Genomic DNA, 24,424 nt, shown 5'->3' on the forward strand with positions numbered 1-24,424 from the left:
CCCAAATAATTTGCTGACAACATCGTACCATGCATCTCGACGAAGCATATTGGTGTTTCAGTTGAGTTACAAACGAGAGGTGATAGGCAGTTTTGTGCCGTACTGTTGCACAAATACATTTTTATGCTCTTAAGAAAAACTCTTGTCAACTGAAGTGCATGTTGGAGGAATGGCAGCAATTAAGCAAGATAGGTTTGAAAGCTTCTGGAGGAATTCTGTCCTGTTTCATTTTCAGCCATTCTTTTGATTACATCTCCCAAATGTTTTCCTTATGCTGGGAAGTAAATACAATGGCTTCTCAGGACCCAGCAATGGAGACAGCGGTTGCCTGCAGCATCAGGTGCAGCGGGAGCTGCACTCACAACGGCAGTCGAGGAGTGGGGGCAGAGACAGGGACCCCAGACAGCAATCTGCCAGGCAGCAACCCCCACTTCGGTGCTAACCTGACCATCTATGATACATGAACTGGTATTGGTGGGTGCAGGGAAGGTGGTGGACCCACTGGAACACAAACCTGCCCTAGTGCAAATGTAGCTGGTCAAAATGGCAGGACATCTGCCCATCAGGAGTGTGGACGATGCATAGGTGCCAGCCCCAGCATTGCTTGATGATGGCAGGAGTCCAATTTGGCCTGTGGCCAAATCAATAAGCCCAGACCATTGCACTTGGCCAGAACCATCGCAGACCTGGCAAAGCAGCATCAGATGCCACAGGTGAAGGGGGGATCCGTGGTTGGTGTCCATGTAACAGTTCGCCAGGCTCTTGCCCCCCAGGAATGTGAAAACAGTATGAACACAAGAAATAGGCCAAAGCAGCTACAAGGAACCAGCCACATACATATTTCTGCACCTGAAATTTTAAATGTCTGACCTGTGCACTCAGCCTCACCATTAGATTGAGAATGAAGCGGGGGGGGGGGGGGGGGGGGGGGGGGGGAGTTGCGAGTTGGCGAACACCACTATCCTGACTGGGGGCTGTTATCGGTAACCACGGTATACGTAAGACCTCAATTGCATAAATCTTAGACAGGGCCAAAATAGTGGGCCGCTGTGGACGTGACAGACAAGGTACCACAAAGGAAACTTGGAATAGGCATCCACTACAGTGAGCCAATGTTGATTTAGGAAGGGCCCAGCATAATTGACTTGGAGACACTCCCATGGGCACTGCAGCATCGGCCAGGGACAAAAAGATGTGCACGAGTCGGCATGTTACTGAATGCAGCGACTGCAAATAGTGATAAGCTGTATAATGTCCCCCATCTATGCCTGGCCAGTACACATGCCGGCGGGCGAAAGCTTTGGTACAAGCGGACCCCAGTGACTGACATGCATAAATAGTATGGCATAAGGAATTGGGAATCACAACATGGGAAGCACTGTCCTCCATAGCTGACAAAAGAACCACATCAAACGCAGGAATATGATGCTGGAGAGAGAAGTAATTAGAAAGAGAGGATCCGACTAGGTACACGATCTGCGGCAATGGCTGATGCTCTTGTGGCCACTAGTGATCGGAAAACCATGGTCCGTGTTCTGGTTCTCAGTATCTAAATAGAAATGAAATGACTCATCCTGATTGAATGATGGGTCCGGCCCAATCAAAAAACAGGATAAGGCATTGGCATTAGTGTGTTGCGCTGTTGGTTTGTAATGGATCTTATAATAACAGAAGAGGAAGAGAGCCCACCACAGCAAACAATGTGCTGCCTTGTCCTGCATGAAAGTCGAAGGCTTAGAAACAGCAACCAGCAGCTTGTGATCCATGATTAAATAGAACTTAGAACTACACAGGAGGATGTGAAATTTCTTGAGGGTGAATGCAATTGGTAAAGCCTCCTTTTCAATCTGAGAATGCTACTGCTGAGTGGAAGCTAAAGTCTTTAGAAGTGTAAGCAATGGGTCATTCAACCCGTTCGTGTATTTGTGCACCAACATAGTGCCAAGAAGATGCTGAGAGGCAATCTGTAGCCAACATGAGACGCTGACCTGGCTGAAAGTGGCCAGACCACAGGGGCAGATTCAAGCTCAGATTTTAAGCAAGCGAATACTTGGTCACAAGCTGGCAAACCAGAAAAAAAAGAACATTTTTATGCAAAAGCGCATGCAGGGGCTGAGCAACAGTTATAGGGACAGGTAAAAACTTATGGCAGTATGCAACTTTACCTAGAAACACTTGTGTTCCTTAATAGAGGTTGGCCACGGTAAAGCCGCAGTTGCGTCAATGTTGTGACGCAACAGCTTGACCCATGTGCAAGAACCTCAAAACCTAGGTACTCAAGTGACAGCTGAAAAAATTGAGATTTGGCAAGATTGCACTTCGACCTGCAGAATGCAAAACAGAAGAAAACGATTGGAGATTGATAAGTGGGTCTGACCATCTTCACCTTCTTGTTGCCCAAAATCAAACCATAATTTTTTAAGTAAGTACTGATTTGGGGTGGTTTGTCATATTTTCACAGCATTTGCCACACAGACAGTGACACACTGCAGCGAGGAGATCCCTACGGTTGAATTTAAATAACCATTTTTATTAATAATACTCATCTTTTTTGTTTTCTTCTTTGTTGTGGAGTTTACTGCTCTGTATCAACTTTCTTTCATTAGTTTAACTTTTTATGGTCATCTAGAGGATAACTGGGTTGCTTCACGAAATGATGTAAATACTTGGTGGACTTTCTGGTAAATAACATGTATATTTACAGTCATTTCACTTCACAATACAAATCAATGTAACACACATAGCTTGTACTTCACCCTCGCACTTCAAACTCGTACAACCAACTGAACAAAAAATACAAAGATTTACCTGTAACAACATGCAGCAAAGAAATTACTATCATTATACTCAGTCTGTTTATGCAGAATCATCTTTGGAACATATATGTGATAAATAAAATGTAAATAATTGTTTATTGTTGTTGAGAAGCCTGCGATCATTGTTGTAATTACATTAAGTGTGTGTTAAAGTTGACATTTAAGCAGCTGTGTAGTAGTGGATTTTTGGTTTCTGTTTTCAGTATGGTATCGGTCTTTTCATATCATTCAAGGTCGGTTACTACATTTATCTCATCATAACCAGTTTTATTACAATTGCCCCAAACGCCCCCCCCCCCCCCCCCCCCCCCCCCCCCCCCCCCCCCAAACAAAAAAAAAAAGAAAAAAAAAATTGAAAGCATAAAATGCAAGAAAAATTTTGATACAAGATGATAAAACTGGTTATGCAAACAAGTTTTGGAGTTAAACAAATTAATATTCATCGGTTCTTCATTACATGATACACAGCATTTTGACTATCTTAGCATCATTACTTCATTCAAATGACATTAAGAGCAAAATTTCACTTTACAAAGTTCTTTTCTCACAAATTTCAAAACAGTTTCAAAGTCTGACCTTTTATCTGTTCTGTAACTCTCAAATTATTGCCAAATATCATGTCACATACATGGTACACATAATAGTGATTTTATTGTATTGGAATGACAGTAGAACTTGTATTTAATGAAAAAGTCTATATACCAACATTCATAAATCAGTCTTCCATAAGTGAAATATCATTGATTGTAGACCTATTATCAAAAGAAAACATATTAGTCCATATAGATCTTTGAAGTGTTTTAAAGAAAATATAGCAAAATACTTTAGATCACAGGAAAAAATTAATGTACTTAGTTAGTAATTTACTCCTTTTTCTCATAACATCAATGACATGTATTTTGTAACAACATATTACAGGCATCTTAACTTTCATAAAGAACACGAACCCTTGGCATATAAAAACATGCTACAACAAAAATTATTTTGTGCTCTATTTTGCAATAATTTGTACTTAAAATGTAGAACTCTCATATTACCTCATCCTTAGAAGCTGTGGTGATAGAAAATAGGAGAGACCACAGATAGATAGGGGGGAAAAGAAATATGAAGAGCACAGATAGGAAAGAGTTAGAATAAAGTGCACTAGAAATAAGAATAGGTACACAGCTAGGGAAGGCACCACTTGCCAGGTGACGTGCCCTCCCAAAGTCAGCAGACCCTGTACATATTCCATGTGCAAAATTATCAGTTTTATCACTCATTTTGTCCTTTAGTCGCTGATTGTTACAAACTTTTGCAATAATTAATTTTCATATCACATAATAGATTATACAGTAGCATATGAAAAATTGCTTTACAAGTCTTTTAAATTATGTTACAGGATGAGAAAACTAGCTCATTCTTACTGAATTATTTGGTTACTCATATAAAAAAAATATGGCCATAAATTATGCCAAAAATGTGAACAACACTGAAATTTGGCTGTAAAGTGCTGTTCATTTCTTATTTGTGACTATAATGTTTAAATTTTCTTCTTTGATAGCTACATAAACCACACTGATTCAGTGGAGCAACATGAAAATTCAGTACATGTACAAAATAATATTAAACATCAAAAAATATCTATCATAGTAAATGCAAGTAAATTATATACAGCACAAGAAATTGCAGTTATTTTGTGAGAAATGGTGTACTGCTTTCCACAGAAGTCCCAAAACTAGTACAAATGAAATGTCAAAATTTCATTGGATGAAAGTAATTCTAGACAGCAAAAGGAAATTCTCTAATGATCACTTTCCTGATTCCCCAGCCTTTTTACATAAATATCTTTATTAAAAATAACATGGAAATTACACAAATACTAATCTGTTATATACCACAAGAAAGTTATATTAAGAACTGAATAAATGTGCAGGAACTGAGTCTTGCACCTAAAGCTTACTCTAAACATTGACAAATAATTAATTACTTCTCATAAATAATTAATAATAATTAATTACTTCTCATAAAAGAATATAATAAAATACAAATCGTAACTTATTCACAACCAGTAGAAAAGTAACATAGGAACAAACAAAAATAATAAGTTTGGACAAAAATGTACGAAAAAACCATAACTACATAGTTCTTTACATATGGTAGGCATTGAGACATGGGTTCTCAGTGACCTAAAATGGGCCAATATAGATATCCAAAAATTTTCTTAACTCAGATGTTAACATTTTAGATTTCTAACATGATTAACAAGAACATAGTCCTCCAATGTTGAACTTAACAATTTTGACGTTATTCTCATGTATTTTATTTCGTATCTCTCGCTGCTTTTTCATGGTTTCTTTCACAACTGCTTCATGTTCTTGAGCTCACATGATGGCACATGGTTGATAACCTACCAATTCAGAGATAAGATTTGCTGGTTTATTGTGAAACATAACTTCAAAAGGTGAAAATCCTGTGGAGCTGCTGTTGCAAGCTATTTATTACATCTCCAAAATCGCTGATATATTCATACCTTATAAGGTGCTTATGGCTAAAGTATGTGCGACATGATGATTAGTTTCACACATGTACACCACTGTTGGGTTGGATGAAGGATTATAAACTGATATTAAAACATGTCTAATAACTGATTTTTCCGTGAATGACTCCCAACACTTTGATACAAATTGTGATTCATTGCCTGACAACATTACTTTACGGAATGAAATTTTGAAATCTGTGTGCCAGACCGAGACTTAAACTCAGGACCTTCGCCTTTTGCGGGCAAGTGCTCTACCATCTGTCCTACCCAAGTACAACTTACAACCCATTCTCACAGTTCCAATTCCGCCAGTACCTCGTCTGCTACCTTCTAAATTTTGCACAAGCTCTCCTGCAGACCTTGCACTCCTGGAAGAAAGGATGTAGCAGAGGCATGTCCTAGCCACAACCTGGGGGATGTTTCCAGAATGAAATTTTCACCTGCAGTGGTGTGTGTACTGATATGAAACTTCGTGGCAGATTAAAACTGTGTGCTGGACCGAAACTCGAACTTGGGATCTCTGCCTTTCGTGGGCAAGTGCTCTATCATACGAGCTCCCCAAGCATGACTTATGACATAACCTCACAGCTCCAGTTTCCCCAGTACCTCATCTCCTACCTATCAAAATGCTTAAGAGCTCTCCTGCAGAATTAGTGCTCCTGGAAGAAAGGATATTGCAGAGACATGGCCTAGCCACAACCTGGGGAATGTTTCTATAATGAAATTTTCACTCTACAGTGGAGTGTGCGCTGTGAAACTTCCTGGCAGATGTATACTGTGTGCCAGAGGAAGACTCGAACTCGGGACCTTTGCCTTTTGCGGGCGAGTGCTCTACCATCTGAGGTACCCAAGCACAACTCACGACACTTCCTCACAGCTTTACTTCCACCAGTTCTGCAAGTTCCGCAGGATAGCTTCTGTGAAGTTTGGAAGGCAGGTGACGAGGTACTGGCAGAAGTAAAGCTGTGAGGATAGGTCGTGACTCGTGCTTGGGTAGCTCAGATGCACTTGCCTGCAAAGGGCAAAGGTCTCGAGTTCGAGTCTCGGTCCTGCACACAGTTTTAATCTGCTGAAAGTTTCATATCAGAGCACACTCCACTGCAGAGTGAAAATTTCATCTGAAAACATCTTCAAGGCCTTGGCTAGGCCATGTCGCCACATTATCCTTTCTTCCAAGAGTGCTAGTTCTGCAAGGTCTGCAGGAGAGCTTCTTCAAAGTTTGGAAGGTAGGAGGAGATGTACTGTGGGAATTGGAGGTGTGGGGACAGGTCGTAAGTCATGCTTGGGTAGCTCACATAATTGAGCAGTTGCCCGCAAAAGGCAAAGATCCTGAGTTCAAGTCTTAGTCTTGCACACAGTTTTAATCTGCCAGGAAATTTTACAATTAATTTAGGTTTTCCTACATTTTTGAAGTAATCTTTTTCAGTTTTAGCACTAATCTTCTTACGTGTCGCTTTTCTGACAGGATATAATTTTATGTATCTGGAGAAAACATCAACCATAACAAAAATTTAAAAATAACCATTTTTACTTTTTGGTAAACTTCCATAAACATTTACAGCAACTAAATCCATGAGTTTGTCAAGTGTTATATTTTGCTTCTCACCTTGAGAAGTTCTGTCACTTACCTTAACTCTTTGACACCTGTCACAAGTATATAGTTATTTCATAACCTTTTTAGCCATATTATAGAGATAAACATTTTCTTGTATCTTTTGTGTGCATTTTTTAATACTACAGTGTCCATAACCTCCATGTATATACTTAATCAACTTCTTCTTCCTCTGGCTAACATAACTTCCAATCATCAGAATCCACATCTGTTCTCCTTAAAAGTGTTCCTTTGTATATTTTATAATACCTGTCCAATTTTTCATAATCTCTTTTGCCGAAACACCTCTTTACTCACTTCCAGTTTGATTCATGGCATTGGTTCCTTTTAATTTTGTTACTCATTGCCATAATAATATTCTCATCATGTATATCCTTCGTATACCTGGTTTTAAACTTTTTTTCCTCATTTTGATCAAAATTTTCATTACTTCCACCCCCCAGTGGCATCCTTGACAAAGTGCCTGTAACATCATTGTCTGCACCTTTAATATATTTAATTTCATAATCAAATTGTTGCAAATACATTCCCCATTGTGTAAGCCTATTGTGATCTAGTCTACATTCATATAGGTAGCTTAATACTCTTGTGGTCCAAATATACAATTATCTTATGTCCCAACAAGTAGGTTCTGAATTTAGTAAATGCCCAGTAAACAGCTAATAATTCTTTTTTTGTCACCATGTAAGATTTTTCGTATTTTAACAGCATTCTACATGCAAAGTCAATTGTGTCAAATACAATTTCCCCATTAACTTCTTTTTCCTGAAACAGTTCTGCTCCCAAACCATATCAATACCACCTGTGTGTAAACAAAATGGTAGGATGAAATCTGGTGTGTGCAACAAATTTTGAGTATTTAATTGTTTCTTAATATTTTGAAATGCTTGGTGACATTCTTGGGTCCAAACGCAATTAGTGTTCATTTTTAAGTAAATTGCTTAAGCAGGATACATTCAAACTCTGTCCACTCGCAAATTTTCGATAAAATCTGTGTAAACCATAAAAAGACTTCAATTGTTCTCTACTACGTGTTGCTGGAAACTCTGAATTTTTTTTAATTTTATGTGTATCTGCCAATATTCCTTCCATAGTAATGATATGACCTAAGAATTTCAGTTCAAGGACAGAAAATTTTCATTTTTCAGGTTTTGGAGTCATACCGCCTTGTCTAAATTTTTCGCATACCTGCTTCTATAACTCCAAATGCTCTTCCCAACTTTGTCTAGCTACCATAATGTCATCCACATATACAGTAAGTTTTCCTGCCAGATCTTGGCCAAGTACATAGTCTAATGTTCTTATAACTCAGCTACAGATGAACTTAAACCAAAAGGCACTACACAGTTCTGGTAACTCTAAAGAAAGACAGTATATTTACAAAATTCAGGAGCTAAGGGTAGCTAATGAAATCCAGAAGTTAAATCCAAACTAGACATAATTTGAATATTTCTAAATTTGTGTAAAAGTTCAGTGGTGTTTTCAGGATGATCTGTTTCTCTGTATATATATTATGAGAGGAAAAGTTCCCACTCACCATATAATCGAGATGCTGAGCTGCAGATAGGAACAATAAAAAGACTTTCACAATTAAAGCTTTCAGCCATTGGCCTTCGTCAACAACACACACACACACACGCGTACATGTACATGTAAACACAACATAACTGCACTACGAGCAGCAGCACCAGTGCTTGATGGATGTGGCGACTGGGTGGGGGTAAGGAGGAGGCTGGGGGGGGGGGGGATAGTATGATGGGGGTGGCAGACAGTTAAGTGCTGCAGGTTAGATGGAGGGCAGGGGAAAGGTGGGGAGGGAGGGCAAGTAGTGGAAAAGGAGAGAAATAAAAAGACTGGGGGCAAGTAGTGGAAAAAGGACAGAAATAAAAAGACTGGGTGTGGTGGTGGAATGACAGCTGTGTAGTGCTGGAATGGGAAGAGGGAAGAGGCTGGATGGGTGAGGACAGTGACTAACGAAGATTGAGGCTAGGATGGTTACAGGAACGTAGGATGTATTGCAGGGAAAGTTCCCAACTGTGCAGCTCAGAAAAGCTGGTCTTGGTGGGAAGGATCCATATGGCACAGGCTGTGAAGCAGTCATTGAAATGAAGGATATCATGTTTGGCAGCGTGTTCAGCAACAGTGTGGTCCACTTGTTTCTTGGCCACAGTTTGTCGGTGGCCATTCGTGCAGATAGATAGCTTGTTGGTTGTCATGCCTACACAGAATGCAGTGCAGTGGCTGCAGCTTAGCTTGTAGACCACATGACTAGTTTCACAGGTAGCCCTGCCTTTGATGGGATAGGTGATGTTAGTGACCAGACTGGAGTACGTGATGGTGGGAGGATGTATGGGACAGGTCTTGCATCTAGGTCTATTACAGGGGTATGAGCTATGAGGTAAAGGATTGGGAGCAGGGGTTGTGTAAGGATGGACGAGTATATGGTGTAGGTTCGGTGGATGGTGGAATACCACTGTGGGAGGGGTGGGAAGATAGTGGGCAGGACATTTCTCATTTCAGAGCACGACAGAAGGTAATTGAAACTGTGGCGGAGGATGTAATTCAGTTGCCCCAGTCCTGGGTGGTACTGAATTACAAGTGATGCTCCTCTGTGACTGGATGGTGGGAGACTGGAATAATAAGGCACGAGAGATTTGTTTTTGTACAAGGTTGGGAGGTCAGTGAAGGCTGCAGCGAGACCCTCAGTATATTTTGAGAGGGACTGCTTGTTACTGCATATGCGACGACCATGGGTGGCTAGGCTGTATAGAAGGGACTTTTGGTATGGAACGGGTGGCAGCTGTTGAAGTGGAGGTCAACTACTAAGAAGGTGGCTTGTTGGGTTGAATAGGACCAGGTAAAGCAAATGACAGAGAAGTTGTAGAGGTGCCGAGAATAAGATCTCCACTTAGATCTTCAGTTATTAAACATCCATATGTAAAAGTTACTCCCTCAATTGTAAAAGTTATTAAAATCTTACTTTTAATCACTTTACTATGTTTCCCAGTTGCACTTTTAATCTGTACTCCAGTTACAGGTAATTTAACGTAGCCCTTGTCATGTTTTAATGTTTTACTTCAGGATTCAGTCACTCCTAAAATTTGGCTGTCTGTGTCAACAAGACACTATTCTGACCTTAATGAATGGACAACAAACTTCAGTACATTTATCAGTCTTAACATCCTCGTATGACATGTCATCTTCTGTCTCTTCAAAACTAAAGCCTCTAAAATCGTTGCTGCTCTAACCATTTTCATTGCCTTGGCACACTTTCTTTAAATTTTCACAGACTGCATTATCAATGTCACTGAGAATTTCGTCAATCCATATACACTTACCTGTTTACTTAAATCAGCACTATGGTTCTTTTCTTTAAGTTGTTTGACAATAACATATTTAATTTTATGTCACCAATCTGAATATAAAGTTAAACAAATTTTTATGATGATTCTAAAGTTTTCATCTTTCTCAATAGCATCACTATTTAACCACGTATTATGTAAAAAAGAATTAGTATGATCATCTATAGATGCCACTTTGCTAGTAATTAAACCGAGAGTTCTGTTTCCTATGACACTGTCATTAATGTCCCTTAATCCTTTAACAGTGTCCTTGGGGATCTCTACAGCATCATAACCACTATAACACCTTTCCTTACTAATACCCAATGCCTCCAATTCTTTTTTAAAACAAACAAAATACTTTTCTTCCTCATTACTGTACTTATCATCACTTACCTTCAATTCATTATATTCAGTAATACTGCAAACATCATCAATATCACCACATGCATTACCAGCATTATCATTTCCTACTTCATTGCTGTTTAAATACCCAGTTTCACTTAAGTTGCTGTTCATTAATACAGTATTCACTTTTTTCTCACCTGGTTCTTCCATTAGTTTCTGTATTCCAAAATCACCACAGAAATCAGATACTTCAGCATTTATCAAGTGACAAGTCTCTACTCAGCTATAGAATTCTGATAAGTTAATTTCTTCTGTATCCTGTTTTTCAATTTTTGTGTACTTACTTACCTTACTTGCACATTTTGCCTTACCTGGGGAATATATTTCTTTCTCAACAGATATCATATTAACAGAATAGCAACGGATTGCTTCGTTAGAGTGTTTTTCTTGTGTGTCAGTATTTGTATAATTTCTGGTTCATTTGTTATCTGTTTCATGAGCTCCTAACTTGTGGGCCAACAGTGGGGCCCAAGCTAGAATTGTTGTTGTTATTATTATTATTGTTATTATTATTATTATTATTATTATTATTATTATTATTCCCCCATCCTTGTGTCTCTGTTATCACATCTATTCCAATTTCTGTTCCATCTACTGCCATGTTGGTCTCCAAAATGAAAATTGTTACCATTTACTCTATTATGTTCCTTCTGACGATAATTGTTACCGTTGTGATTACTATGTTCCCTCCTGTTGTGATTATTACTATGCTAATTTTGGTTACTACATCTTTCAAAATGTGTGTGTCTACTGTAGTTGTACTTGCCTGTTTTTTCCCCCAAAGAACTCTATCTAATTTATCTACATATTTCAAAAACGGTCCTATTGTGTCATCTGGCCCGTAGACTAGGTCCCACTGTACCTCAGCTGGTAACCTTTTAAAGTATCAATCTGGGTGAGTTCATAAAAAGCTTTGCTCAAATAAGGTAATTCTTAAGTCGATTTTTGCAAAACTGTTTCATACTAATTCGCCCGTCCCTGTAATTTGGCCCATTGAGAAATTCACTTTTTATTCTAGTGTGTTCAGTCTATGGCCAAAATTTATCTAAAAATCCTTTCTGAAACTCTATGAAGGTTGTGTCATCATTAGTATACTGATTAGCCCAGCTTAATGCCTCACCTTCCAGAAACATTTTATCAAACTTCTTTTTCATAATATCAGTCATATTAGACACAAAAGTAGGTCTGCAAAGCTTCAGAAAATCTACAGAATCTAACTTCACGTGAACAGTTTTGCTACTGTAATGTTGCAAAACATGGTACCAACATTGTTTATAAGATTTCGATTAACTACATCATTAGACAATTCCTCAACTTTTTTACTCAAAACATAGACACTACTTTCTAGGGTGCTCCTTTTGTTGTTATTTAATTTTACATTTTCTGAGAATGTGCTGTCTACTGTATTCACCTATTCAACAAAACTGCTTTCAACAAGTGCAAGTTTGGTGTCAACATTAGTCTCCAAAGTAGAAATTCAACTATTTACATTTTTGTCCACTTTACTTATTTCCTTGCACTCTTTTTCTAAAGCAATTTTGTTTGTTTTCCTATCTTCAGTGATCTCATCTTTTGACATTCTTGACTTCAATGTTGAATTTGAGCCATTTTCTTTCATTTTAGACTCCACAGACTACCCAACCATCTAACTTCTTAATTTTTTGACTGATATCATTTAGGTGAGCTTTATTTTTACCAATACAATCAGAAAACGCTCCTACTGAATGACCAGTTTCTGTGAATAGGTTCTTGTTTTCTTGTTCATGATTTTCAAGTTGCTCATTTGTTTTTACAAACTGGTCATTGTTCATTTTTATTAACAGTGACAGCATGGTCCTCTTGTCATTATCATCATCTCATTTTAATTCATCCGTTTGTTTTTCCTGTTTCTCAGCTTTGCTGTTCTTGTTTCACTACACTATATATGTCTCCTGTGTCTCTATTACCCCTATTGTTCCAGATTCTTCAATGACTCTCATTGTTAAAAATAATACAGCAAAATACTTCACCAAAATGAAAAAAAATAAAGAAAATATTTTCAGTACTTAACGTTGTTGTTGGATGTCAATGCTCTCAATTGTTCGCCTCATTTTTTATTTATTTTTTAAATCTTTTTCTAATTTCTGCTTATAAACTACTTTTTGCCGCTATTATTGCTGTTTTGTAGCTGTGGGTCATATCTGGCTTATCGTTCACATAACATTTTCACAGTACCTTTTAATCTGCAACAAGAAAAATAGTCCAACACAGTATTCACGTTTTACTTTCAGAAAATCGCAGGTGGCACCACCATAATCTGACCGTCACCACCCTCTTGTTGCCCAAAGTTGATTCATTAATTTTTTAAGTAAGTTACTAATTTTGGTAGTCTGGTCACATTTTCACAGCACTTGCCATGCTGAGATAGTAACACACTGCAGCAAGAGATAGCAGCGGTTGAATTTAAATAACTAGTTTTATTAATAATACTCATCTTTTTTTGTTGCTCTTCTTTGTTGTGAGTTGAAGGTTCAATATCCATTTCCTTTCTTTGGTTTAACTTAGTATGATCTTCTAGAGGATAATTAGGTTGCTTCAATGAAATCATGTAAACAGAGATGGACTTTCCTAAATAACACATATATATTCAGTGATTTCACTTCACAATATACGAATCAGTATAACACACATGACTCATACTCTATCCTCGCACTTCAAACTCGTACAACCAACTGAACAAAAAGCAAAGATTTACCTCTAACAACTTGTAGCAAAGAAATTACTATCATATATTGATCTATTTATGCAAAATCGTCTTTGGAACATAGATTTCATAAATAAAATATAAAGAATTGTTTATCATTTTTGAGAAGTCCATAATCATTGTGGTAATTACATTAAGTTTTATAAAAGTTGATGTTTAAACATTTTTGCATAGCTGTGTAGTAGTGGATTTTTGGTTTTTATGTTTTCAGTATGGTTTTGGTTATTTCATATGACCCAGAATCGGTTAGTACATTTATCTCACTATAACCAGTTTTTTTACAACTGCGCCCCAAAAATTTTTAAAAGCATAAAATTTGAGAGAAATTTTGATACAAAAAAGAAAACTGGAGTATAACAAACCAATATTCATCGGTTCTTCATTACATGATATACAGCATTTTGACTATCTTAGCATCATTACTTCATTCAAATGAGGTGGAGGGTATAATTTTGCTTCACAAAGTTCTTTTCTTGTAGTAGTGGATTTTTTTTTTGTTTTTTATGTTTTCAGTATCAGTTGTTTGATATGATCCAAGGTTGCTTAGTACATTTATCTCATCATAACCAGTTTTATTTTAGTGGTCTCAATAGGAAGAACTCAAAACAAGGATATCATCAAGGTAATTGATGCAGCCAAACACAGAGGCTCAGAGGCTGTCAGCATTCTAAAAAACGCTGAAAAATTGTGAGCGTGTTAGCGACACCAAAAGGCTAGCATTGATATTAGTATAGGCCAAAATTTGTATTGACAACAAGAAGGTGCCAAGTGGCCTCATCCAAGGCAGGCTGGAGGTACCCTTTTGACAAATCAAACTTGGAAAAGTAGTGGCTGCCTAATAATTTTGTGAGTAACTCGTTATGGTGGGGCAAAGGATGTGTATGTATTGTGGACTCTGCATGACATTGAAGTCACCACAGAGGCGAAGCTTATCCGTTGGCTTCCTAATCATGACCAGTGGTATACCCCATTCACTGCAAGAAATAGGCCAAATGTCAAGCAACAATAAGTGGACTTATTCGGCCTTGACAGAGTTGCGCAACGTGACAGGCAACTGCCGGGCCCAAAAAAGATGAGAACGTGTGGAGTCTTTCATGTTAATGTGATTCCGAAAAGCAGTAGCACAACCGAGCCCAGGGGAAAACAGAGGCAAAAATGTAGAGCAGGGGGTCTCCAGTTGCTCATATGGAACTTGATTGTACACTAAATTTATCTCATCAGCAATGGAGAAACCGAAAGCGTTAAACACATCTAGCCTGAACAATCATGCTGGATTTCCAGAATGGGGTCACTGTGGTGGAGCTTGTAGGTGGACATATCTGAAAGCTGGTGGAATCCATCAGGGAGGTAATCCATATGGTTTGTAAGCCCAGTGCTGGAGCCTTTGTAAGCAGGTAGGATCAATTTTTGGTGACATATTGCAGTTCTTTTTGTGGATGTGAGGTTGGTTTCCATATTGACAGATTTGGGGAATGGTAGTGAGGCAAGATATGAGATTATAAAGTTCTGGAAAGTTATCATAGGATGACTGCTGAAGTGTGGGCAGATTATGGTTAGGTGGAGAAGTAAGTTGAGTAAGGTAGTGAGGGTGCACCCCCCTTATGATTCAGAATCACCCAAGACTAGAGCAACTAAATCACATCCCCCACCAGTGTTTCAATTACCCCTTGTTTTCCCTGAAATGAGAAATACCCTCCCTATTATCCTTCTCATTCCTCTGACAGTGTTATTCCTCTGCCTGTAGCCCATCCAACCTATACAATATCCTCGTCCATCCGTTTTCCGTTCCTGCAGGTGAACATATGCTCTATGACTCATATCCCAGTATCAGACCTAGTTTCAAGACCTGTCCCATACATCCTTCCACTACTATTTAGTCCAGTCCTCTCACGGGCATCTTCTACCCCATCAAAGGCAGGTCCACCAGTGAAAGCAGCCATGTGGTCTACCACCTTATCTGCACCACTTTTTGTTATTCTACGTGGGCATGACCACTAACAGGCTGACTGTCAAAATGAATGCCTACTGCCAAAATGTGCCCAAGAGACAAGCTAGATCACCCAATAGTAGCATGCCATCAAACATTGTGTGCTTGACTTTGGTGACTGCTTCACAGCCTGTGCCATTTGGATTTGTTTTTCACCAACATCAGCTTTTATGAATGTGAAGGTGTTCCCATAACCTCCTGGCTTCAACCCATAATATTTCATGACCCCACCTGCCTCTGTCTCCTTCCTGCTTCTACACTAATCTCTCACACACCTGCTGTCACCGCACCTGCACCTGCATAGCTTTTATCCCTTTGCTGGTTCTCTTCTCTTGCAGCCCTTCCTGCCCCAACATGTCCTTGCACACTCCCACAGATAGCACATCATCTTCACTCACCCATACCCAGTTGTACCTCCCCCTTCCCAACCCACACCTGTTCTGTACCCCACTGTCCACTCCAACTGAGATCACCGCTCAGCAGCAGTGATGGCGCTATGGTTGGCCCGCTAGATGGTGCTGCCATAGGTCAAATGGAAATCATCTGCATTTCTTTAAATAGGAAACCCCATTTTTTTATTACATATTCGTCTAGTATGTAAAGAAATATGAATGTTTTAGTTGGACCACTTTTTTCGCTTTGTGATAGATGGCGCAGTAATAGTCACAAACGTATAAGTACGTGGTTGGTTGGTTTGTGGGGTTGAAGGTACCAGACTGCTACGGTCATCGGTCCCTAAGTACATGGTATCACGTAACATTCCACCAGTGCGGGTGGTATTTGCTACGTGATACATTACCCGTGTTAAAATGGACTGTTTACCAATTGTGGAAAAGGTCGATATCGTGTTGATGTATGGCTGTTGTGATCAAAATGCCCAACGGGCATGTGCTGTGTATGCTGCTCGGTATCCTGGATGACGTCATCCAAGTGTCCGGACCATTCACCAGATAGTTACGTTATTTAAAGAAACAGGAAGTGTTCAGCCACATGTGAAACGTCAGCCACGACCTGCAACAAATGATGATGCCTAAGTACGTGTTTTAGCTGCTGTCATGGCTAATCCGCACATCAGTAGCAGACAAATTGTGTGAGAATCGGGAATCTCAAAAACGTCGGTGTTGAGAATGCTACATCAACATCGGTGGCACTCATACCATATTTCTATGCACCAGAAATTGCATGGCGACGACTTTGAACGTCGTGTACAGTTCTGCCATTGGGCACAAGAGAAATTACGGGACGATGACAGATTTTTTGCACACATTCTATTTAGCGCCGAAGCGTCATTCACCAACAGCGGTAACGTAAACCGGCATAATATGCACTATTGGGCAACGGAAAATCCATGATGGCTGCGACAAGTGGAACATCAGCGACCTTGGCTGGTTAATGTATGGTGCGGCATTTTGGGAGGAAGGGTAATAAGCCCCCATTTTATCAATGGCAATCTAAATGCTGCAGTGTATGCTGATTTCCTACGTAATGTTCTACCGATGTTACTACAAGATGTTTCACTGCATGACAGAATGGCGATGTACTTCCAAAGTGATGGATGTCCGGCACCTAGCTCGCGTGCAGTTGAAGCGGTATTGAATAGCATATTTTATGACAGGTGGATTGGTCGTCGAAGCCCCATACCATGACCCACACGTTCACCAGATCTGATGTCCCTGGATTTATTTCTGTGGGGAAAGTTGAAGGATATTTGCTATCGTAATCCAATGACTACACCTGACAACATGCGTCAGCGCATTGTCAATGCATGTGCGAACATTACGGAAGGCGAACCACTCGCTGTTGAGAGGAATGTCATTACACGTATTGCCAAATGCATTGAGGTTGACGGACATCATTTTGAGCATTTATTGCATTAATGTGGTATTTACGGGTAATCATGCTGTAACAGCATGCGTTCTCAGAAATGATAAGTTCACAAAGGTACATGTACCACATTGGAACAACCGAAATAAAATGTTCAAACTTAACTACGTTCTGTATTTTAATTTTAAAAAACCTACCTGTTACCAACTGTTCGTCTAAAATTGTGAGCCATATGTTTGTGACTATTACAGTGCCATCTATCACAAAGCGAAAAAAGTGGTCCAACATTCATATTTCTTTACGTACTACACGAATATGTAATAAAAAATGGGGGTTCCTATTTAAAAATATGCAGTTGATATCTGTTTGACCTATGGTAGCGCCATCTAGCGGGCCAACCATAGCGCCATCTGGTTTCAAGCTAGACAAGTTTCGTTCTTTGTAGTTTTTCCGTTTGATGCTTATTTCATGAGATATTTGGCCCGGTTATGATCAATGGACCACCCTGTGTGTGTGTGTGTGTGCGTGCTTGCGCTCTAAAGATTTTGCCAATATATGTTTATTTTTCCAGTGACATTGTGATTGCTGATCCAACAAATGAGGAAGAAAGTATGGCCAGTGGAGTCCTGAGTATTGTCATTCAGGGAGACCAGTTAAGCTCTGTTCACAAACCAGGGGGAACACCATTATTAGAAATGCAATTGCAGAACTGCATTTCTGCAGCAAAAGAAAGATCACAACTAGTGAACAATTTAATTTGTGCTGCAGTGGGCCAATAAAGTTTAAAATTTTGAATTAAAATTGCCATTTTATGTGTGCGGAAATACAAATGTTCTACTTCAGAAACCGACCATGTATATTTTGTACCATTGTTAAACTTTTATATGATTTATTAAAAAATAAAGAAATAGAAAATGGAAATTCCAGTTCACTCAAGTCTTATAAATGTGTGTACAATTGTTTAATTGAAACAAAAGATTATCATGAGACATGTTTAATAAACTGCCAGTTTGGCTCCTATGAAAAAGACAATGCTGATTTTTCTTCTCCATTCTTTTCCATTCATAGGTTATGTTTTCTCCGTAATCTGTCTCTAATGATCTCAAAATTTTTTTCATTTAGTCGTGGCAGGTTGTACACATTTTTTGCAAGTGATTACTGTTTTAGATCAATGAGGTCCATCTTCAGATTCACTGGGTATAATGACTCAAACTAGCAATCACTTTTGAAAAAAGTTTGCAACAATGAAATAAACAAAACTTTGATCACTGCATATGTCACCAATGATTATGTCAGTATTCATTCTAAAGACCTCCCCTTCTTTCTTCTAATACTGAAAGATGATCTGCATTTTTCTTTAATGAGATCAACAGACAAGTAATTTGAAGGGGTTAAGACAGTAACACAATAGCTGCCTTATAAGTTTTTACAAAAACAAAGTATGAAAACCATTTTTAGGTAAAAATCTTTATAGTGTTTCTCAAAATATTTGCCATTAAGATCTATACACTTTTGCACCCATTCAAACCAACTATGGAAATGTTATTTCCACTCTCATGTTGGTAATTCAGAAACATGGTTTTGGAGGTATTCAACAGCTTCTTGAGTTGATGGAAAATACTGTCCATATATTTTTTGTTTAATAAAAGGGAGCAAAAGAAGCTTTTAAATCATAAACAGATGTTCATACACAATGAGACATTAATTTGACTTTTTCTCCATCAGATCATCAGTTTAAAAATGAATGTTCTATTCTGCAATGCTGTGTATGCTGTTGTGAAACTTCCTAGCAGGGACTTCAACCTAGAACCTTGCCATTTATGGGCAGTGCTCTTACAGAAATTGTAGCAATGAGGGTGACTTGGATGGAATAGGAGTTGCAACTTTATACACACGTGCGAGTTTTGTGGACTCCTGTAGCACCCTTACCAGCCCTGGATAACTCTCCTGTTAGCCACATGAACATGGAGTTGTGTAGTCCTCTGCATGTCTCATACGAGTGCTGTGCGTATTGCTATAGTTGGGAGATGGGGATCTGTTAGACTCATCCTTTACCTGAATAAGAGAGGGAAAGATAGGTTGGTGAGTTTCTTGCAAAAGAAAATGTGCAGGGGGCCATATCACACAAAGCAAAATCCCTGTGGTTACTGTTGTCAGAGCGGTATCATTTTTTGGGTTTGTCAGGATTCAGGCATCATCTTGTGCAGAAAATTAAAAATAACTGAAGAGTCCCACAAACTGTTAAAAAATCCTCAGAAAAGTAAGGTTAGCTTATTGTATCAGAATACAAGAGGGTTGAGTAATAAGGTAGAAGAGTTTCTTGTCTGCTGGAAAAAATTAAGAGTATTGTGAAAGATAGATATCCTGTGCTTATCTGAACATCATTTAACTTCAAAGTTAGAGAACTTAAATATAAAAGATTACACTTGAGCATCTTAGTAATGAAGTAATGTAGGAAAAAGTTAGTCCACAACTCCAGTATTGTGGAGTAACAATTACACATTCTTGTAGGGCTACACCCTCACCCATTAAGCAATGTTTGTTGTACACACACCTCGTAAGTCTGTTGGTGCAACACGACTAGGTGGTACAGTTTATTTTCACAGCTTTTAGATAATAACAAATTTCATGCCATCAAAATTTCTGAAGAGTTGCTCTGTAGTATAGTGTGTATAGGTGAGTGCAAAACAGAGTGTTTCCAATGCTGCAATGGAAAGGCCCTGTGGTACAGGAATCACATTGTGCATCACGTATCTCAGGGTCTGAGGCCAGCCCATACATTCAGTGTCATGTTGAGGTCTCACTAAATTTCTGGTAAGTCCAAAACATTTTCACCTTTATGTGATCCCTTGCATGAAAGTCTATTGTCCCTTGTCACTACCAATGAACCGAAAATGTTCAGCTCAGTGTATGCACCCACACCTTCACCCACTATAAAATAAGTAAATGTAACCTTTTTACAGCACATGGCAAGTGCTTGATAAATGAATACTTCCTCCTGATATTCATTTGTCAATACATAAATGGTTTCACACAACACACAGAAAAAAGCATTACACGATTTGATTTAAGCAAAGCATACATAAGCCTATATGTATGTGTTGCTGATGTGTTGGTTACATATGCAGTACAATTTATACATATTCACATGTAGATCATTATAACATAACTTGTGCAGAAAACAACATATCACTACTGCAGTATGTCCTTTAAGATTTTACGAGGGTGGTTTAAAAAGTTCTGGGAATCACCATGAGAGGTCAGCACCAGGGCAACGAGTTGTTCACGTGAATTCATTGGACTGATGCCTGTAAACATGTGTCATGCAAGTGTTATTGGAAGAGAGCTGTGGCAGTGACATGGCTATGTTTTTCCTGCATAATGATATGTGAAGATGTAAAAAATTGAGATTCAAGCAGTGATTAAGTACTTCGTAAAGAAAGGTATAAAAGCAAAGGACACTCATGCCGATTTCCATAATACACTGGGGGTCTCTGATCCTTCATATTCAACTGTTGCCAAATGAACAAATGAATTTAAATTTGGTTGGGAGAGCTTAGATGATGATCCACGCAGTGGTCAGCCAAGATGTGTCACTACTCCAGAAATCATTGCAAAAGTGTACAAAGTGTTCATGGAAGATCACCGGTTGAAAGTGCATGAAATTCCTCATGCTTTTCAAAAGTCATCTGAAAGGGTATATCACATTTTAACTGAAGAATTAGAAATGAAAAAATTATCTACAAGGTGGGTGCCACGGTTCTTGACGCGTGCCCGCACACAAGCTGTCACCATGGCAAAATTACATGAACTAAGGTATGATTTGTTGCCAGACCTGCCTTATTCACCTGATGTAGCTCCGTCAGACTTCCCAAAACTGAAAATTTTTCTTGGTGGACAAAGATTCACTTCAAACGAAGAATTGATAGCCGGAATTGAGAACTATTTTGCAGGTCCGGAGGAAACACATTTTCGAGATGGGATCAAGGCACTGGAACATCTCTGGACCAAGTGCGTTAATCTACAAGGAGATTACACCGAAAAATAAAAAAAGTTTCAGTGATATAAGTACTTTTTTTCCATTCTGTTTCAAGAACTGTGGAAACCACCCTCGTGCTTTCATCCTTAGGACACACATGAGAACAATTTATAACATTTTAAATGCTCAGTATTTGAATTTTCTCTTCTCATTCAAAGGATGCCTATCTCCTACAGATTTGTCATGAGCAAGTAACTCCTGACCGTCTCATCACTGACACAAACAATAGATTTGTCTTGAGACCTTCATTAACTAAGAAGAGGCTCAGGTAGACATGAGTGTAGTTAGTACTCAACAGACTTTCGCCAGGAAACCAACTATCTCAAAAAAAAAAAAAGTACAAAGTAGGAGGGAAGTTCTGTTGTTGGGTAGTAGCCATAGAAGAGGTGTGGGCCAGATCTTGCAGGAAAAATTAGGTGACAGGTACCAGGTCACAAGTTTTTTCAGTTCCAGTGCATGTCAGCCAAGTGGCAGAGGATGCAGGATCATTGTGCAAGGGTTTTACAATGGAGTATCATGTTGTGATAATGGGTGGATCAGGAAACAGTACTGATAGGGATCAGGCTACAATATTGAGTGTGATCTAGTAAAACTTGCATCTCCAACAAACCGTATGCACGTTGGCTTGGTTCCTGCTTTCACATGCTATGCTTGGCTCCAATTGAACAGCTTTGTCGGGAGGGTTGATACAGAGTTAGATCAGCTTCTTCAATTGGCTACTTTATCAGGCAGATGTTTGGTCCCTGTTGATGCTATTGGTAGATGGGACTTTACAAGGGATGCCTTGCTTCTTAATAAGAAAGGGAAGGTAAATTGGTCAGGATGATGGGGAGGGAGGAGGGGGGCACTGAAACTCATGGGAGTACCTCTTTTTTTAGGTTGAGATCAGTGTCCAATGGTTCAACACTGAATGAAATTAAGCTTACTGAGAAGCTCAGACAGGCAGGTACCAGAGATGTTAAAATATCACAAGATTCTCATAAAAGTTCAGTGACCTTGCATCAGAATATGAGGGAATTAAAAAACAAAGTAAGTGAGGTTCTTGTTTGTTTAGATGATTTAGAAACAGGGTGGAATAGATGTACTATGACTGTCTGCACACAATATTGACACAGATATGGAAAAGATATCCCCTCCCTCCTCCCTCCCCATGTACCATGGACCTTGCTGCTGGTCCACCGAGGGCACTCTCGGTCACTCTCAGTCCTTTCGTGAGTACGTGCGTGGCAAGCACAGGGCCCCGAGCTATTGCAGCCTTCCCTCTCTCCCGGGCTGCATGTCCTTTGCTTTCCCTTCCTTTCCTGTCCTTGCTCCTTCCCCTCCACCCTCTCCTCTCCCTCTCTCGGTGTCCTTGTGTATGTTAGCCTGCTATCCTCCTAGTTATGTTGGCTTTGCTATTTGGTTTTGTTGTGTAATTACCTCATCCTTTTGGCATTCTCTGGTCCCCCTCTGGGGCTTGACGTCAATTACTAAATTTCTATTCTGCAGTGTTAGCCATTTGGGGAAAAGCACCTTACCTAGTGTCTCCAGTGTGTGCCGTCCTCTTTCCTTCCATCTTTCCCTTCACGTCGTCTGATGCTAGAGTCCAGAACCAGCAAGGTAGCCAGCCCGTTTGGTTGGATTGCTATGTAACCTTTTGGTTGAGCCCTCTAAATACACAGGGATTACACTTCTGATACCTGAGCTGTGACCCCCTCATGTAAGCCTAGGAGTTGTTGTTTGTCATCTTGGTGCACTGGAACTCCCAGCAATGGCCTCCGTGCCAGACGGCCCTTGCTGTGGCTGGGTGGTGCCCGTGGGGAGAGCCCGTGATCGGAGTGGGTGGTATCAGGGCGGACGCTATGCAAATGAAACGCACACAGGTGCAGAACTCTGGCCATTCTTCTACGGCCATCTCTTTGAATGAAAAGGATTCTTTTTGTGCTGCTTCTTCTGCCCCTTTGGGCTTCTCTTCCATGGCTACCCCTGGGAGGAGGGTCAGGCTTATCGGCTATGGGCGAAACCTTTCCCCCACTATCTGGTTTGCACCAGGACTCATGGGGATACTTACACCAATACCAAATCTTTATTTTTTGTGGAACACATTGAAGACAAGTTTGGCAAAGTGGACTCTCGGAGCAAATTGCGGTCGGGTTCGTTGTTGATCAAAACTGCTCTCGCTGCCCAATCTGCGGCCCTTCGTGCCTATGACCATCTTGGCACAATTACTGTGTCCATTACCCCCACACCAATCTTTGAATATGGTTCAACATGTAATATTTCACAGTTACCTCATCTTTCATCTGATGAGGAACTTAGTTACAATCTAGGACAGCGGGGTGTTCACTTTGTTTGGCGTCTTCAGAAGGGCCCAAAGGACAATCGCATTGATACTGGTGCCTTTATCCTGGCCTTTGAAGGGGATACCCTCCCTGAGAAGGTCAAGATTATGGTTTATCAATGTGATGCGAAGCCATACCTCCCACCATGTATGAGATGTTTTAAGTGCTTGCGTTTTGGTCACATGGCTTCCCACTGTTTGCACACCCCTCTCTGTGGTGACTGTGGACGTCCAATCCATGACGGGAGTTCCTATATCCCCCTCCTGTGTGTTAATTGTCATGGCAATCGTTCTCCATGTTCACCGGATTGCCCGGTTTATAAGAAGGGAAAGAAGATACAGGAATATAAGTTCCTTGATCGTCTAACCTACACTGAGGCTCATAAGAAGTACGCGCGTCTTCATCCTGTGTTAATGACGTCAAGCTATGCTTTAGTTACATGTTCACTCCTTCCTTACCCCAGTCCCGCACCCCTCCCCTCCCCCCTCCCCTGCGGTTCCCACACCCTCCTGTCCGGGCGCTGCTCCCCCTCCCAGCTGGACAAGTGTCCCACTTTTTCGGTGTCTGCCAGTCAAGGGCACCCCTCCCGGGACTCTCCTTCCCGGCACTTTCCAGGCCGAAGGTCTGCTTCCACATGTCGACCACGAAAACCACGGTCTGTGGGCCCCCAGGTCACCCGATCTCTTTCTGTTCCAGATCTTGCTGCAGCTGCCTCTTTTTTGCAGCACAGCCCTCCTTGATCTCAAACAGAAAAGAAGAAGAAACATAATTCCTGGGACAAGGAGCCTGTGGTGTCGCCAAAGGTCCCGTCC

The 24,424-nt window shown here is 39.9% G+C and overlaps 1 protein-coding gene across 5 annotated transcripts in view; it reads left to right on the forward strand.

Moving 5' to 3' along the window:
- LOC124804723 (exosome complex component RRP43-like) overlaps positions 1-18,173 on the forward strand; it is a 145,285-nt gene extending 127,112 nt beyond the window's left edge. For all 5 annotated transcript variants that reach the window (XM_047265003.1, XM_047265006.1, XM_047265004.1 and 2 more), the window contains one exon: positions 17,824-18,173. In XM_047265003.1, the coding sequence (XP_047120959.1) occupies positions 17,824-18,031 (208 nt within the window). In that variant the 3' untranslated portion in view covers positions 18,032-18,173. The remainder of the gene's footprint in view (positions 1-17,823) is intronic.
- The last annotated feature ends 6,251 nt before the right edge of the window (positions 18,174-24,424 follow it).

The sequence above is a fragment of the Schistocerca piceifrons genome, chromosome 7, assembly GCF_021461385.2.
Source record: "Schistocerca piceifrons isolate TAMUIC-IGC-003096 chromosome 7, iqSchPice1.1, whole genome shotgun sequence".
Taxonomy (NCBI): Eukaryota; Metazoa; Arthropoda; class Insecta; order Orthoptera; family Acrididae; genus Schistocerca; species Schistocerca piceifrons.